General features: G+C 36.2%; 1 protein-coding gene across 1 annotated transcript; it reads right to left on the reverse strand.

The window, feature by feature from the left end:
• Positions 1-205: 205 nt before the first annotated feature.
• LOC113108544 (N-arachidonyl glycine receptor) lies at positions 206-5,298 on the reverse strand. Its single transcript, XM_026271731.1, has 2 exons — positions 4,859-5,298; positions 206-3,648 (listed from the first exon to the last, which is right to left on the reverse strand). Exon 2 carries the CDS (start codon positions 3,636-3,638, stop codon positions 2,649-2,651), a length of 990 nt encoding a protein of 329 aa, XP_026127516.1. The 5' UTR covers positions 3,639-3,648; positions 4,859-5,298; the 3' UTR covers positions 206-2,648.
• Positions 5,299-14,684: the final 9,386 nt, after the last annotated feature.

Here is a 14,684-nt window from a genome sequence, read left to right on the forward strand (position 1 = left end):
CTGGTCTCATGGGGATTTTTATGTATGATGTTAGTTCCCTTTAAGTTCATACAGGTGTCCTAGTAGCCAGCAAAACAACCACAGGTGTAGTTATTGATATTAAAGACTGTTCAAAACAGAAGTTGTGGCTGAATTTAATTTAGTAGTGCGACAAACTGCCAAGTGAAATGGAATAATGACAGGGGAAAAAAAATAGACAGCGAGATTTTTAGAATGAAGGTCACAATACATTTTCAGATTTTGATTTAACATGATCAGTAAAGATTGCAACAACATTTTTCTCCTGTGGACAAATACTAGTAATGTGCGTTAACAAAGTAAAAGTAGCATTTTTGATTTAATTTGGACTTTAACATGCCATATGAACATGTTCCACAAAGCTTGACGATTTCCCAAACACACCTACTGCTCCTCCATCTGCAGCTGAATGAGTCCGAAGTTGCCTTGTTAGACTGCTTAAGAAAAGCAGAACAATGTTTTTAAAGCACCTCAATGTTTACAGTCTTCAGGAGTAACTGCTTGTTTCTGAATATTAAACTTGGATTGAAGACAATATTGAAGAAAACTATATATCAATTTTAATTAAGCTTAATCAAGTAAAGTGCAGGGTATACATTAAGTGTATCAGCATTTTATGCATAACAGATTGATAGTTTTTTACAGCATAATTTCTTCAGTTTAAAATGTAATCAGTCATCATCATTTTTAAAAAAAAAATTTTCATGTAAATTATCCTGCAATTTGGCATTTTAAAAAAATTACAAATATTACATACAGTCTCTCAGTAATTATTAGGTCACAAAAGCTGCAACACATGAGGAGTGATTATAACAGAATTAGAAAAGAAACACTTAGATTGGATATAGCCACAGCATGTGTCTTTCTTCCCAAAGAAGAAATCAGTCCATCTGTCAGCAGTCACATATTTTATGGAAAGTCATAGAAAACATAGAGAAAATTATAATTGAATATTATTTAAAACTATAAGCAGATAGAATGACACTTTCAAGTGATTTGTTAACATTACATGACACCACCTGATGGTGATATTGAGATAAAGCACTGTAAGAGAAGCATTAATATGCCCTGGTCAGTAGCGCCACCTGCTGGCGTTTTATATACTACAGGTCAAGTTTACTGTCGTGCTGTGCCAAAATCCTGTTTCAGCTCGGTTTAAATTGTGATCAGCTTGCATTAAACAAAATGGTGCAGAATGTATGTGTGTGATGCATCTTTTTTTTTTTTTTTTTTTCATAAAATACCAAAATAATTTGAGATAAAGTGCTCTTACGTAATTTTCCCTTTGGGGGAAATTTAATTAGCATTCCATCCCACACTGAAAGGTAGGATCTTGCTTTACACTTCTAAAAGGACCAAATATACATATGCACTCCTTTTGAACTAACCTCTTCAAAGACATTCGCTGTTACTGAAGATCATACTTGGTATGAATAAAAAAGCATGCTTAGCAAAAGACATGTTCTGCACAGATTGCACGAAGACTGCAAAGAAAGTTTTGCAATGCAAACTATTTCAAAGACCTTACAGTGATAATGTAACAACGCGGAGGAGGGGGTATTTTTTATAAATGAATTTTTAAGTTAAGAAATCTCTTTTTTTTTAAGTTTAAGTAAAATTGCTCTTAACTAGAAATATTTGACTAAGCCAACTATTAAACTACAACTATTTAAAAATATAACAAATTTAGAATTGCCTGGTAATTTCAATTTAAATATGCTTAGTAGTAGCAGAACATTTATGTAAATTCAATTAATTGCTATAATTAGCTAATTCAGTAAATGCTAACTCGTTAATAGGTAAAGCAATGCTTTAATTAGTAGATTAATGAATGGAGACACTAAAGAACATTTATAAACCAAACTAATGCTTCACCCGTTGCCATGATGGTATTGAAGACTACTAAATCTCCCATAACATAATTTTACCTTTTACCCTTCATTTTCAGTTCATTAAATTCAAAACAATGAAACAATTCAGATTACTTAATATATTATGTCATTTCAAGTTCGAAATACTCATTCAATTGAATACAATTGAATTTGTTAAAAGTAAATAGTTTAATTAATGTTTGCCTTACTCAAACACCAATTCATTGTTTTGAGCACTCAGGTTTATATACAGTGCATCCCCATTCTGGCCTAATTGTTTTATATGCATACAAGAAAACTATTTAAAATATCATAAATATTACATTATATATGGCTCTAACTGTAGCATCCCAATTTATAACTTGAATTTTACTCGATTTTAAAAACTCTCGATTTTTCAAATAGCCCACGTACTTGCAGCATGAAACACAACCACTGAAGAAATAGTTTGTTATATGGCGGTGTTCACACATAAAGTTACTATGCGGTGTGTGGTGACGCGTATTTGGCAGCAAAACTGATAAAAGTTTCACTTTATGCAAATGAGCAATGATGCAATGCAGCAGTCAATGAAGACACTGGAGCACATGTGATCCGTCTTGTGAGTTGACTGCATAATAAACTGCAGAGCTGCTGTTACTGTGAGCAGTTTCATTATTTAGTATAATCGTTCATCTTGATCTTCAGTTCTGTCATTTAATTTCAAACACTGACATGTTTACATTCAGTTTACATTGTTACCATCAGCTGTATTATTCCTCAGATCATGGCACTGGTCAGGTTGCTGAGCGAGCGAATGCTGTTGGTGTGAAGGCTCTTCCTGCGAACGCTCCTCAGGTAGTTTCTGTACAAGATCACGCTGATCACACGGTCCTGAAACTGCTTCGACACAATGTAGAAGAGTATGATGTCCAGCACTGTGCTGGCGTTCATCAGGAAGGTGGTGAAGGCCCCCCATGTGTTGTAACCCCTCTCACCGCTGGCCAGCAGCATGGACACAAAACAGATGTGAAAAGGCACAAAGCACACCAGCACCTGAACGATCAGTGTGATGATGATCCGGATGGACTTCTGCTTGACTTTGGGCTTCAGTTTGGACGTGCGGCCGTGGATGAGGTTGTCCACAATGATCATGTAACAGCCCACCATGATACACACCGGCACCAGGAAGAAGAAGATGATACGCGTGAAGTTGACGGGATTGTCGCGGCGCAAGTAGATGATGTCGTGCATCTTGATGCACGTGGTATAGTTTGTGTTGCGGTCAGGGTCTTCCTCCAGGAAAACAAGTGGAGCTGTGCTGCCCAGGGTCATGATCCAGACTCCCGCACAGGACAGCAAGGCTTTACGGACGCTTTTTAGTTCTCGAGTGTGTCGCGGCTGCACTATGGCCACATAGCGATCTGTGCTAATGAGGGCGAAGAGCCACAAGGCCAGGCATGGATAGAGCACTGTTATTGCGGCGTTAATCCTGCAGAACACGTCTCCGAAGGGCCAGTAGTCTTGACTGTAGTAGAACATTCGAAAAGGCAGCAGTAAGATAAATATCAAGTCCACTAAAGCGACATTGATCATGTAAACTGTGATGGAGTTCCGTCTTTTAGTGGTCAAGGCAAAGACCCAGAGTGCGGTCAGGTTGACCACTGTGCCTATGATGAATATAATGCCATAAAACACTAGGCTAACAGTCCGGTACACTTGAGGGGCAGGGTCTTCCATGATGTCTGGCGAAGATGTGTTATGATCCATTATGGTTTGCCTGATTTGACCATAAAAAAAGAAACCAATGTAAAACAGTAGTTTTTGATAACTGTTTCGAAGTTAAAAAAAAAAAGTTATAGACCTTAGTCAGGGTAGCACTATGCTTAATTTGTGACAGGAATGAAAATGAGGCTGTGAGGGATAGAAGTACAGCTTGCTCAATGGATTGTACCAATTGTTCAGCTGATGAACCATCCTTCTAAACTAGACAAAATGTCATAAACGGTTTTGAAAGTTTATACATTGCGTGACATTGTAAAGACTGTAAGTCTAACCCTGACAGCCCATTTTCTTCCCTATAAAATTCAGTATGGCCTCTACACTAAGGCCTATTCAAACTTATCTTACAGTTGTAACTTATTTCTAAAAACTCTGTAGTATTATTATTATAATTATTATTTTTTTTTTGTAGTTTCTTGTAATTGTGACCTTGTGTGTTGCAAAAGTGATTTTATATCTCACTATGTGACTCTATCTTATTTTAAACTCACAATGTTTTTACTCAATTTTATTTTTATTTTTTTACTTACACCAAATAGAATAGTAACATAGAAACATATATAAGACTTTTTTACATTTAGGAAGATGTTTTAAAGGAATAGTACAATAATAGTACAAAAAAATATATGTAATTTCAAACATGTAAGCCTTTCTTTTTCAGTGTAGAACAAAACAATATTCTTAAAACAACATGAGGTGAGTACATGATGACTGAATTGTCATTTTGTGGGAAACATCTTTGTAAGACATACCACTTTTTCTTTTTGAGGGTTAGTAAAAAAATGTTAAGACGTGTTTTAAAAAAGAGAAGTGAATATACAGTAAGTGTTAAGGTACAAAAAAAGAAAAGAAAACAAAAAAAACTAACAAAATGTTAAATACTAGTCTGTATACCAATTTATCAGATAAAGGAAGAATGCTACTTCTACTACAATTCTTAGTTATTTATTGTGAATCAGAAATCTGTGCAGTATTCATTTACATTCATCAGCAGTCATCCTGTAACCCAAAATGATCAATCTACAAAAGTTTTTGAATATATAAACTGCTGATAAATGTTCTACTTAACTATTTAGCTTCATATAGAAACCACATTTGATCTACAACATAGTCTTCTGATATGACTGGCTGTTTGTAAAACCGATGAGTTTTCAATGGCCACATTTTGTTCTACAAGATTACAAAGTAAAAAATGTAAAGGTACCAACCTCAGAGATCCATGTTGTTGGCATCGTAACTGTTCTGAGGGCTGTACGGTGGTTGACTATAATGTGCCCTCGCAGCCGAGCTTCGATCTAACAGAGGAAGTCATGAAGCAAGTGCCTTTATTTAGATTAGAATTTTTCTTTTGGTTTCTGTGAAGCCCCTTCACTTCCTGTAAGACATGTAGTGATGGAGAATATATCTCAATAGCAAACACTATGTCATATGCCGTTTGAGAGCAGTGGAGAAGTAAAGATGTGACAGGTTTGGGTGCTGGTTATTGATTGGGAAAATAGGGTTTGTCACACAGCATTAGCTCTCTTGGGAGCAGCACACAGCAGGTGGCAACAGAAGGCATCTGGTGTTGAAGAATTTTAATTAAACACAGGATGCTGAGGTTGGTGGTGTATAAACAGGAAATGAGATCTTTGTAATGTAGGTTTGAGACAGCTTCTCATCTTAAAGGGGTCATATGACGTTGCTAAAAAAAAATGTGTATTTGGTGTAATGAAATGTGTTTATGCAGTTAAAATTAGTTTCCACATAACATACATTACTGTTTCTCCTCTATGCCCCGCCTTTCTGAAATCGATTTTTACAAAGCTCATCGTTCTGAAAAACAAGGTGAGCTCTGATTGGCTAGCTATCCAGTGCGTTGTGATTGGCCGAATACCTCAAGTGTGTGACGGAAATTTTACACCCCTCACATACTGTGATGTTGTGTCCAGAACAACAAGACAAAAAAAAAAACATCATAAACGAATATTATAATGACTTATACTGTCGTTTTATGTGTTGTGTTGTATATCGCCTTGCATAAACATAAAACCATGTCTGCATTTGTGATCGGAAAAATTACAAACAAGTGCTACTCTACACTGCTCAAAACTCACATTTGAATCATAAGTGGCAAATTCTTTAAATATGAAAACTTACTTACAGGCTGTAAGAAAGCCTGTAAGTAAGCAGAAGCGCCACTCTGTCCTTGCAAAAATTGGAATTTGTACTTTATAGAAACAGACACCGACATTGTAGGCTACTCTCTCAGGAAACAGTCTTCGTCCTCCATAAAATGCACTGCACACATCTGAATATTTGTGTTGAACTGTTCTGGAACAGTGTTGTAAATACAACTTAACCACTGATTTCTAATAGTGAAAGTCCTAGTGCCAAGTATGCTAGCCTATACTCAGAATTGGTGCTCTGCATTTAACCCATCCAGGTGCACACACACAGCAGTGAGAAGTAGGGATGGGAACCGAAAACCGGTTCTTATTCAGAACCGGTTTTGTTCTTTGAAAAGAACCGGAACCGTGAGCAATTTCTAAGTTTTGGTTCCGAAAACGGTTCTGGTGCAACATGTGACCAAGCGCTGTGAGAAGCCTTTTGCCGGTGTTCTGAGTATTTGGCGTTTCCCGTAAAGCAGCGGTTCTCAATTGCACTCCTCGCACCCCACTGCTCTGCGCATTTTGAACGTTTCTCTTGGCGCTTCAGACATTTGTGCTATTCGAACATACCGTATTTTCCGGATATAATTCGGATATAATTCGGATATAATTTGCACCTGAGTATAAGTTTTTTGATAACAGTTTTAGAGTTAAAAAAAAGGTATAGACCATAGTCAGGGTAGCACTATGCTTAATTTGTGATCAGGAATGAAAATGAAGCTGTGAGGGATAGAAGTACAGCTTGTTCAATAGATTGTACCAATTGTTCAGCTGATGAACCATCCTTCTAAACTAGACAAAATGTCATCAACGGTTTTGAAAGTTTATACATTGCGTGCCATTGTAAAGACTTTAAGTCTTTCGAACTAAGTATTCAAACATACCATATTTTTCGGACTATAAGTCGCACCTGAGTATAAGTCACATCAGTCCAAAAATACGTAATGATGAGGAAGAAAACATAAGTCGCACTGGACTATAAGTCGCATTTATTTAGAGCCAAGAGAAAACATTACCATCTACAGCAACGAGAGGGCGCTCTATGTTTTCAGTGTAGACTATAGGAGCACTGAGCGGCACTGAGAGTACCCTCTCGCGGCTGGAGATGGTAATGTTTTCTATTGGTTAATTTCTCTTGGTTAATTTCTCTTGGTTCATGTCAAATTTATTTTGATAAATAAGTCGCACCTGACTATAAGTCGCAGGACCAGCCAAACTATGAAAAAAAGTGCGACTTATAGTCTGGAAAATACGTTAAGTGCCCTGCGAAGTGGACACCTCAGGATATTCAGCCATGATTCCAGTTCGAAACGAACGTAGCTATATGTTCCAATCAAAGTGCATTGAAGTGTGCAAGACGTGAATTTAAATTGTATTGATTTAGAGAGGTATATGATGTCACAGTTGTCCATATTTAAAGACGCTGCACAGCACAAATCAGTGAATGAATGTTTTGATGTGAGGTAAACTCCAACAGATTTCCCCTGCTCAGGGAGTAGGGAGCAATGAACAATTGGAACACGGTTCATGCACGGAGTTCATTTCTAACGAGCTGATTATCTGAATCAGGTGTGTTAAAGAGAAACGTGCAAAATATACAGAGCAGTGGGGCGCGATGACTGGAATTGAGAACCGCTACCGTAAAAGATGTCACGAACCGAATAACATACACGCCTCCCTGCCTCTTTAATTGCCGAACACATTGTTTCCCACGACTGTATGTGCTCTCGCGCCTTTGATAACTGCACATCGTTCTGTCTGACTGTACATCTAACAGCAGCGCGCTGCACCTGACGCCACTAAATTACATTATATTTGTCCCATATTGTCATTAATATACATACTGGCTTCAACTTGGACCACTAAATAAATAGACTGCTATTGTTATGCAAGTATGAGGGTTAGATTATTTAGTGTACAGGTCATTTCAAGAGTGATAAACAAAGTGATAGAAAATATTTATTTAAATGCATTTTAAATTTTTACAAATGCGGAAACCACTCATTGCATCACACCATCTCCTGACTGCATTATTATTTGTAAAATAGGGACTTTATGGAGAGTGTGTATATATGGTTAAGTTTAACCGTTTATATTTCATTAATTAAGGGAAATTAACAAGTGTCTCAGCCCTCAAGGGACTATTTGGCCAACAAGCTTATTCCTGCTTGAAAAGAAAAACGTTATTTATCGTGTAAAAAACATAAACTTTGAAACACATGCTGATTGATGGACTAGCATTACTCAACATTACTTACTACCTTCCAGCAATGCTATATTCAGTGAAGGTAAAATAGTAAAAAACATAGTTCATTTACATGAAACCTGAAGCCAAACCAGAAAATTTCAAAAAAATACCCCACCTTACTTATGAAGATCTGTACACTGTAATATAGGTTGCATTTTGACATTGCCAACCTTTAAATTAAGTTGACAGTGAGTAATAAATAGTATTGAGCATTGAGTAGTTGAGTATTTTGCATTTTTACTTACCACTATTTCTTAATAATTGTTTAATGATTTTAATGGAACCGGAATCAGAACCGCAACCGTTGAGACTTGAGAAAGTGGGCGTTTATCACTTTGTGGGTGTTTTCAAACTGCTGGGTGTTTCTAAATCATACAATCAAAATGATTCCCCTTACCCAACCCCACCCCTAAACCTAACGTCACTATGATGTCAGCCAACCAGGTATCATGGTGTATAAACACCCTGATCTGGTAACTCCCATTACTTTCGTGCAGAGACCCATACTTGGAACCGTTAGGTGGAACCGGAACCAGAATCAGAACCGGAAAATTTCTAACGATTCCTAACCCTAGTGAGAAGTGAACACACACCTGGACCAGTGCCCAGGGAACAACTGGGGGTTCAGTAGGGGTTGGCGGATCGATCTAAATATCGATGCCAACACTGGTATTGGTATCAGATCGATACATTTGTAATTGAATCAATATTTTAATTTAAATATCTCTCCTCCACATTCATTATACTTTGTTTGTGTCTTCCACCTCTACAATCCTGAGCAAACGCTGCTTTCACATCCTGGCCCACTTTGCTACTCCTCCCCCTCCTGCTGCTCTGCTGTGATTCGTTGTTGTGTCGTCACATGACTCACTGACGCAACGCTCCGAGGAGAAGCGATCTGAGTGAGTCGAAGCTGATAGCACATTGAATGAGAGATCAGGATGGCCGAGAGGAAGAGAAGCGTTGTGTGGAGCTATTTTACGGCACTAAATGATAATAATGCAACTTGTGATATGTGTAAAAACAAAACAAAAAAACGAGAGGTTTTTGTTATTCTTTATTTATTTATTTATTTATTTTTTAAGTCTGTAAAGAATTAATTATACAGTGCCTAATAACTAATAAATAATGTATTGACTTCAATACATTCATAAAAAAAATATTGCTTCTAAAGAATTGATCATTCATTCACCTCAGAAATAAAGACATACTGCTCTCCCCTACACAAAAGTATTTTTTTTTTTAAGTAAAAAGTATCGTATTGGTATCAGCAATACTGACCATATATGGATTTGGTATCAGATCGATACCAAATTTTGCAGTATCACCCACCACTAGTGTTCAGTGCTCAAGGGCACTTCAGCCATGGGTATTGAAAGTTTAAGAGAGCACTGTTCATTCACTCCCTCCCACCTACATCTCCTGCCAGCACTGAGACTCAAACCTGCAACCTTTTGGTTACAAGTCCAACTCTCTAACCATTAGGCCACAGCTACCCCAAAACTGTGTTCTCTTTTGGAAATCCAAACAAAGTATTTCTACAGTGGCTGAGAGAGCTCAATGTGCTTGCAACTTCAGAAAACACAAGCAAATAGAAAAAGCACCAGCAAATCAAGAAAACATCTTCATTAATTTGACAACACATGCACAGCAAATGCTCGTAACACAACCAAATAAAGAAACACACTGCACATACCCAGAACACAATCAAATAAAGAAATGCAAATGCTGACACCATTACCAAAAAAAAAAAAAAAAAAAAAAAAAAAAAAATATATATATATATATATATATATATATATATATATATATATATATATATATATATATATATATATTTTTTTTTTTTTTTTTTTTTTTCTTGAAGTGAATTTTGCAGTGCTTTATTTGGTTGTGTTGTGAGCACTTGCAGTGTGCATGTTGTCAAATTGAGGAAGTTGTTTTCTTTTTGGAGAAGAAGAAGAAGAAACTAGAGGTCTTTATGATTGTTCAACTATTTTGATTACAATCATCCTAAAATTGCTTTTATTACTTGTTGCATTTGATCGGATGCTCCATGCCATGCTTAGCTCCTCATTTTGCCTCAGTAGTGCTTGGCTCCGTAATCGCTGCTTGCATCTATATTTACTGTTGTTGTTGTTGTTCTGTGACTTACTTGTGGTGACAAAACCCACACGAGTGGAGTGTTCCAGCAGCTACACTACAGCCGGAAGTTTAATATTCAAACGTGTGAAAGAACGCACTTTAAAAACAGCAACACTAAAACACTGTAATATGTATAGTACATTCATATTCTCCATCAGTGTGTTCTGTTACTGTTACTTCTAATATTCGTGCCAATGTGACATGACACCTACACTGTACATCGACTGATTCATTCACCCTCGAAAACACCGCCTGACATTTCCTCTGCTCAAAAAAACGCCCACATCAGGAAGTCACTATAGTTTTAGCTTACCCATATGTGGAATACTGACAAACAATCATCGTTCTCTTAACAGTTCTGTAGTAGAAACCTGGGGATTTTTGTTTTTGTCGAGATTCTTGTGAAAGTAAAGAGAAATGAACTGTAAAATGAGGAACGTCTGCATGGTCTCTGAGTGCACGTAGACATTTTTTCACTTCCCCCCTATAAAAAAAAAGAGGAAAAAAAGGAAGTTCTATAAACAACAATAATTTAAATAATATAGACTTTTCTTCCCAGTTACATACACTCCTAAAAATAAAGGTGATTAAAAGGTTCTTCACAGTGATGCCGTATGGCCTGTGTATCAAAAGCACAGTTTTGAGCACCTTGAAGGAATGTAGTGGATGTATTAGATGGGTATCTGCCTTGTATTTTCTGGCATTTAGTCACATAGCCATTGAATATAACAAATATTAGAATGTTTTATATGAAGTTATGAAAGCACTCTTTCCATTGTAGGTATACTCATATAACGTAAGAGCTTGACAATACAAATGAGTGTATAGAATCTGGGCAATGCAAATAAGACTCCCAACATGCCTTATAAGCCGGTCACTTTTCATCCAAAAGATTAATGAATGAGTCAGTGTTTTTTTTATATATTAATGATTTCATTACCAACGCCATACATAGCATTATAGATTCTAGAGAAGTGAATATTATAGTTCTAGAGAAGGGACACCTGAATAATGATGTAATCTCATTGTTTGTGTAGACTTATATGGAAATATGAGATGAAGGCCATAGAGACGGACTTGAGATTCAGAAACTGAGGCACTGTGATCTGAGCTGTCATACATAACAAGTAATACATAATATTGTGTTAATTTTTAATGGGTTTTATCATTATGTTCCTGTAATACTAGGAGATAAAGGTAGATGGGTAAACAGATGATATTAATAAAGTCATTATTATAATTAGATAAAATAAAACAGAGTTTGTTTTATAGACTTTTTTACTGTTTCAGACAGGGAATCTCCAGGCCTAAAAGGTTTAAAAGATTTTTCTATCTTTCTTATGAAGGTTCAGATTGTGTGTGTCCCTTTTCCTGTAAAACAATCATTTCAAGTAGGTTTGAAGCAACACAGCAACTTCCATATATTTTTGCAAAGTTTAGCAAACCACAACTCCCCCTGCATCTGCTGTTCTGCTTCTCTGGGGTCTTGGTCAAGTTGCCTCGTATTTGTCTTGAACTTTTTCCTGTTTTTGTCTGTGGTGTCACTGTAAAACTCTTTCACTTCACTTTAGAATCTAAACTATTTGGCCAGTTGTCATACTAATTATTTTCTACTAATTCATACTAATTATTATTTTTTACTTGTTGTGATTGGTTCCTCCAATCACAACAAGTTTTATAATGATTATAAACAAATAAATCTACAAACCTCTCTATATTAGCACTCTGGTTTTTCATCATGAACTGATGGAGCACCATGATATGATATGATAAGATATATCAATATAAGCATGCACAAAGTTCCCCATGTAAAAGGGAAGAAGTGACATCTGTTGCAGTGTTCATAATCTTCACGTTTGGCTTTGTGGCTCCCTCTTCTGGCTATTTATTGTTATTGCATTGAATTCAAAATTGACCAGGCTTTAAGATCTTTGTCAAGACTAAAATAAAATTTTGGACCAGTAACTGTGAATGGACAGATTATTATTATTATTTTTTTAAGACTGGTCATAACTTTAAAGTCGGTTATATAAAATGTATATTCAGTTGAATAAGAAAAATCTTGAAATCTTGGCCAACTGAAAAGTATGAACATGAAAAGTATGTACAACACTAAATACTTAGTGGAGTCGATCAGTATGTGCCACTGCTCAGGTGTAATTAGAGCCCAGGTTGCTCTGATAGTGGCCTTCAGCTCTTCTGGATTCTTGGGTCTGGCATATCGCATTTTCCTCTTCACAATACCACATATATTTTCTAGGGGGGTTAAGGTCAGGTGAGTTTGATGGCTAATTAAGAATAGGTATACCATGGTCCTTAAAGCAAGTACTGGTAGCTTTGGCATTGTGTGCAGGTGTCAAGTCCTGTTGGAAAATGAAATCTGCATCTCCATAAAGTTGGTCAGCAGCAGGAAGCATGAAGTGCTCTAAAAGGTCTGTGTTGACCTTGGACCTTGGACCTCAGAAAGCACAGTGGACCAACACCAGCAGATGACATGGCACCGCAAACCATCACTGACTGTGGAAACTTTACACTGGACCTCAAGCAACGTGGATTGTGTGCCTCTCCTCTCTTCCTCCAAAGGAAATGCAAAATTTACTTTCATCAGAGAACATAACTTTGTACCACTCAGTAGCAGTCCAGTCCTTTTTGTCTTTAGACGCTTCTGACGCTGTCTGTTGTTCAAGAGTGGTTTGACACAAGGAATGCGACAGCTGAAACCCATGTCTTGCATACGTCTGTGCGTAATGGTTCTTGAAGCACTGACTCCAGCTGCAGTTCACTCTTTGTGAATCTCCCCCACATTTTTGAATGGGTTTTGTTTCACAATCCTCTCCAGGGTGCGGTTATCACTATAAATTTTCACTTTTTTCTACCACATCTTTTCCTTGCCTTCGCCTCTTTATTAATGGGCTTGGAAACAGAGCTCTGTGAACAGCCAGCCTCTTTTGCAATGACCTTTTGTGTCTTACCCTCCTTCTGCAAGGTGTCAATTGTGTCAATTAATTTGGACAACTGTCAAGTCAGCAGTCTTCCCAATGATCGTGTAGCATACAGAACTAGACTGAGAGACCATTTAAAGGCTTTGAATGTGTTTTTAGTTAATGAGCTGATTAGAGTGTGGCACCAGGTGTCTTCAATATTGAACCTTTTCACAATATTCTAATTTTCTGAGATACTGAATTTGGGATTTTCCTTAGTTGTCAGTTATAATCATCAAAAATAACAGAAATAAACATTTGAAATATATCAGTCTGTGTGTAATGAATGATTATAATATACAAGTTTCACTTTTTGAATAGAATTAGTGAAATAAATCAACTTTTTGATAATAGTATAATTATATGACCAGCACCTGTACTGTAAACAAACACACACACCCCACACAATGGCACCATTTCACCAGAGTACATTTGAACTCTTCCATTAGCCTGTATATTTTCTCAAGTTGATTGTTGTAGAAAGATTATCTTTTAGTAATACTAGCCACTACAACTTAACTTTTGAACTAAAGCAGGGTTGCCAACTCTTACGCATTTGGCATCAAACACGCTCCCTGGCTCTGTCTCATGCTCTCACTATGCCCATGTAGGCTAAATCTCATGCCAAATTGGTAACCCTACTTGCGAAATGAAACAAATACTCAGCTTTCAAATTTTGCATGTTTTAATACTAAATTCAAACAATAAATACCATAATGTGGCACTTAATTTGGCATTAATGTAGTGATTCAGAGCCATCGAAACACTGAGTTGTGACAAGCATCGATCTCGCCGGCATCGCCACACAGTCACGTGGTTCATGGAGCTCTCCAAACAAACCAGCGTTGACAATACATTTTAATAGATATACGACAGCTTCATTATACAGGTATTTGCAGCTATTTCTGGTAAACATTACAGCATATTATGCATTGATTATTATGTTGATGGCATTTACTGTATCATTTTATTCTGGAGTGTGATGGAGAAGCAACATTAATATGGTTTTCTTAACCCTCGGATATTGCTTATAATGTGACCATACAGCTTAATATTTTTTTCAGTTAAAAAAGTTGTATAGTTTAGTTCAATAATTTCATTTAATATTTTGAGGAGTTCTTTTGTTACTAAATACTATTTGTACAATTATTATGGTCCATTAGCCTAATGACTTAAAATATATATTTATAATATTTATATTATTTATATAGAAATTAGTGTAGTATTTAAGGTTAAAAAAGAGAAAATGGTTTTAAATTCCAATGCAATTCGAGTAATTTTGTGGTAAAAAATAAATAAATAAAAACATTGTAATGACATTGTTTACCCACCAGGTAACTGTATGGCTCTCTACTAAATATATCTAGAATATTATAAGTCATACTTTCTAACTTATTTTTAAGTTCTTCATTTGAACAATTATTTAGACATGATTAAACACTAGATTTTTAAATGAGAAATTAAAAAAGAAAAAGTTAATAACTTGCATCCTTTTTTAATTATACTCGCA

The sequence above is a fragment of the Carassius auratus genome, chromosome 9 (assembly GCF_003368295.1).
Source record: "Carassius auratus strain Wakin chromosome 9, ASM336829v1, whole genome shotgun sequence".
In the NCBI taxonomy this organism is placed as follows: Eukaryota; Metazoa; Chordata; class Actinopteri; order Cypriniformes; family Cyprinidae; genus Carassius; species Carassius auratus.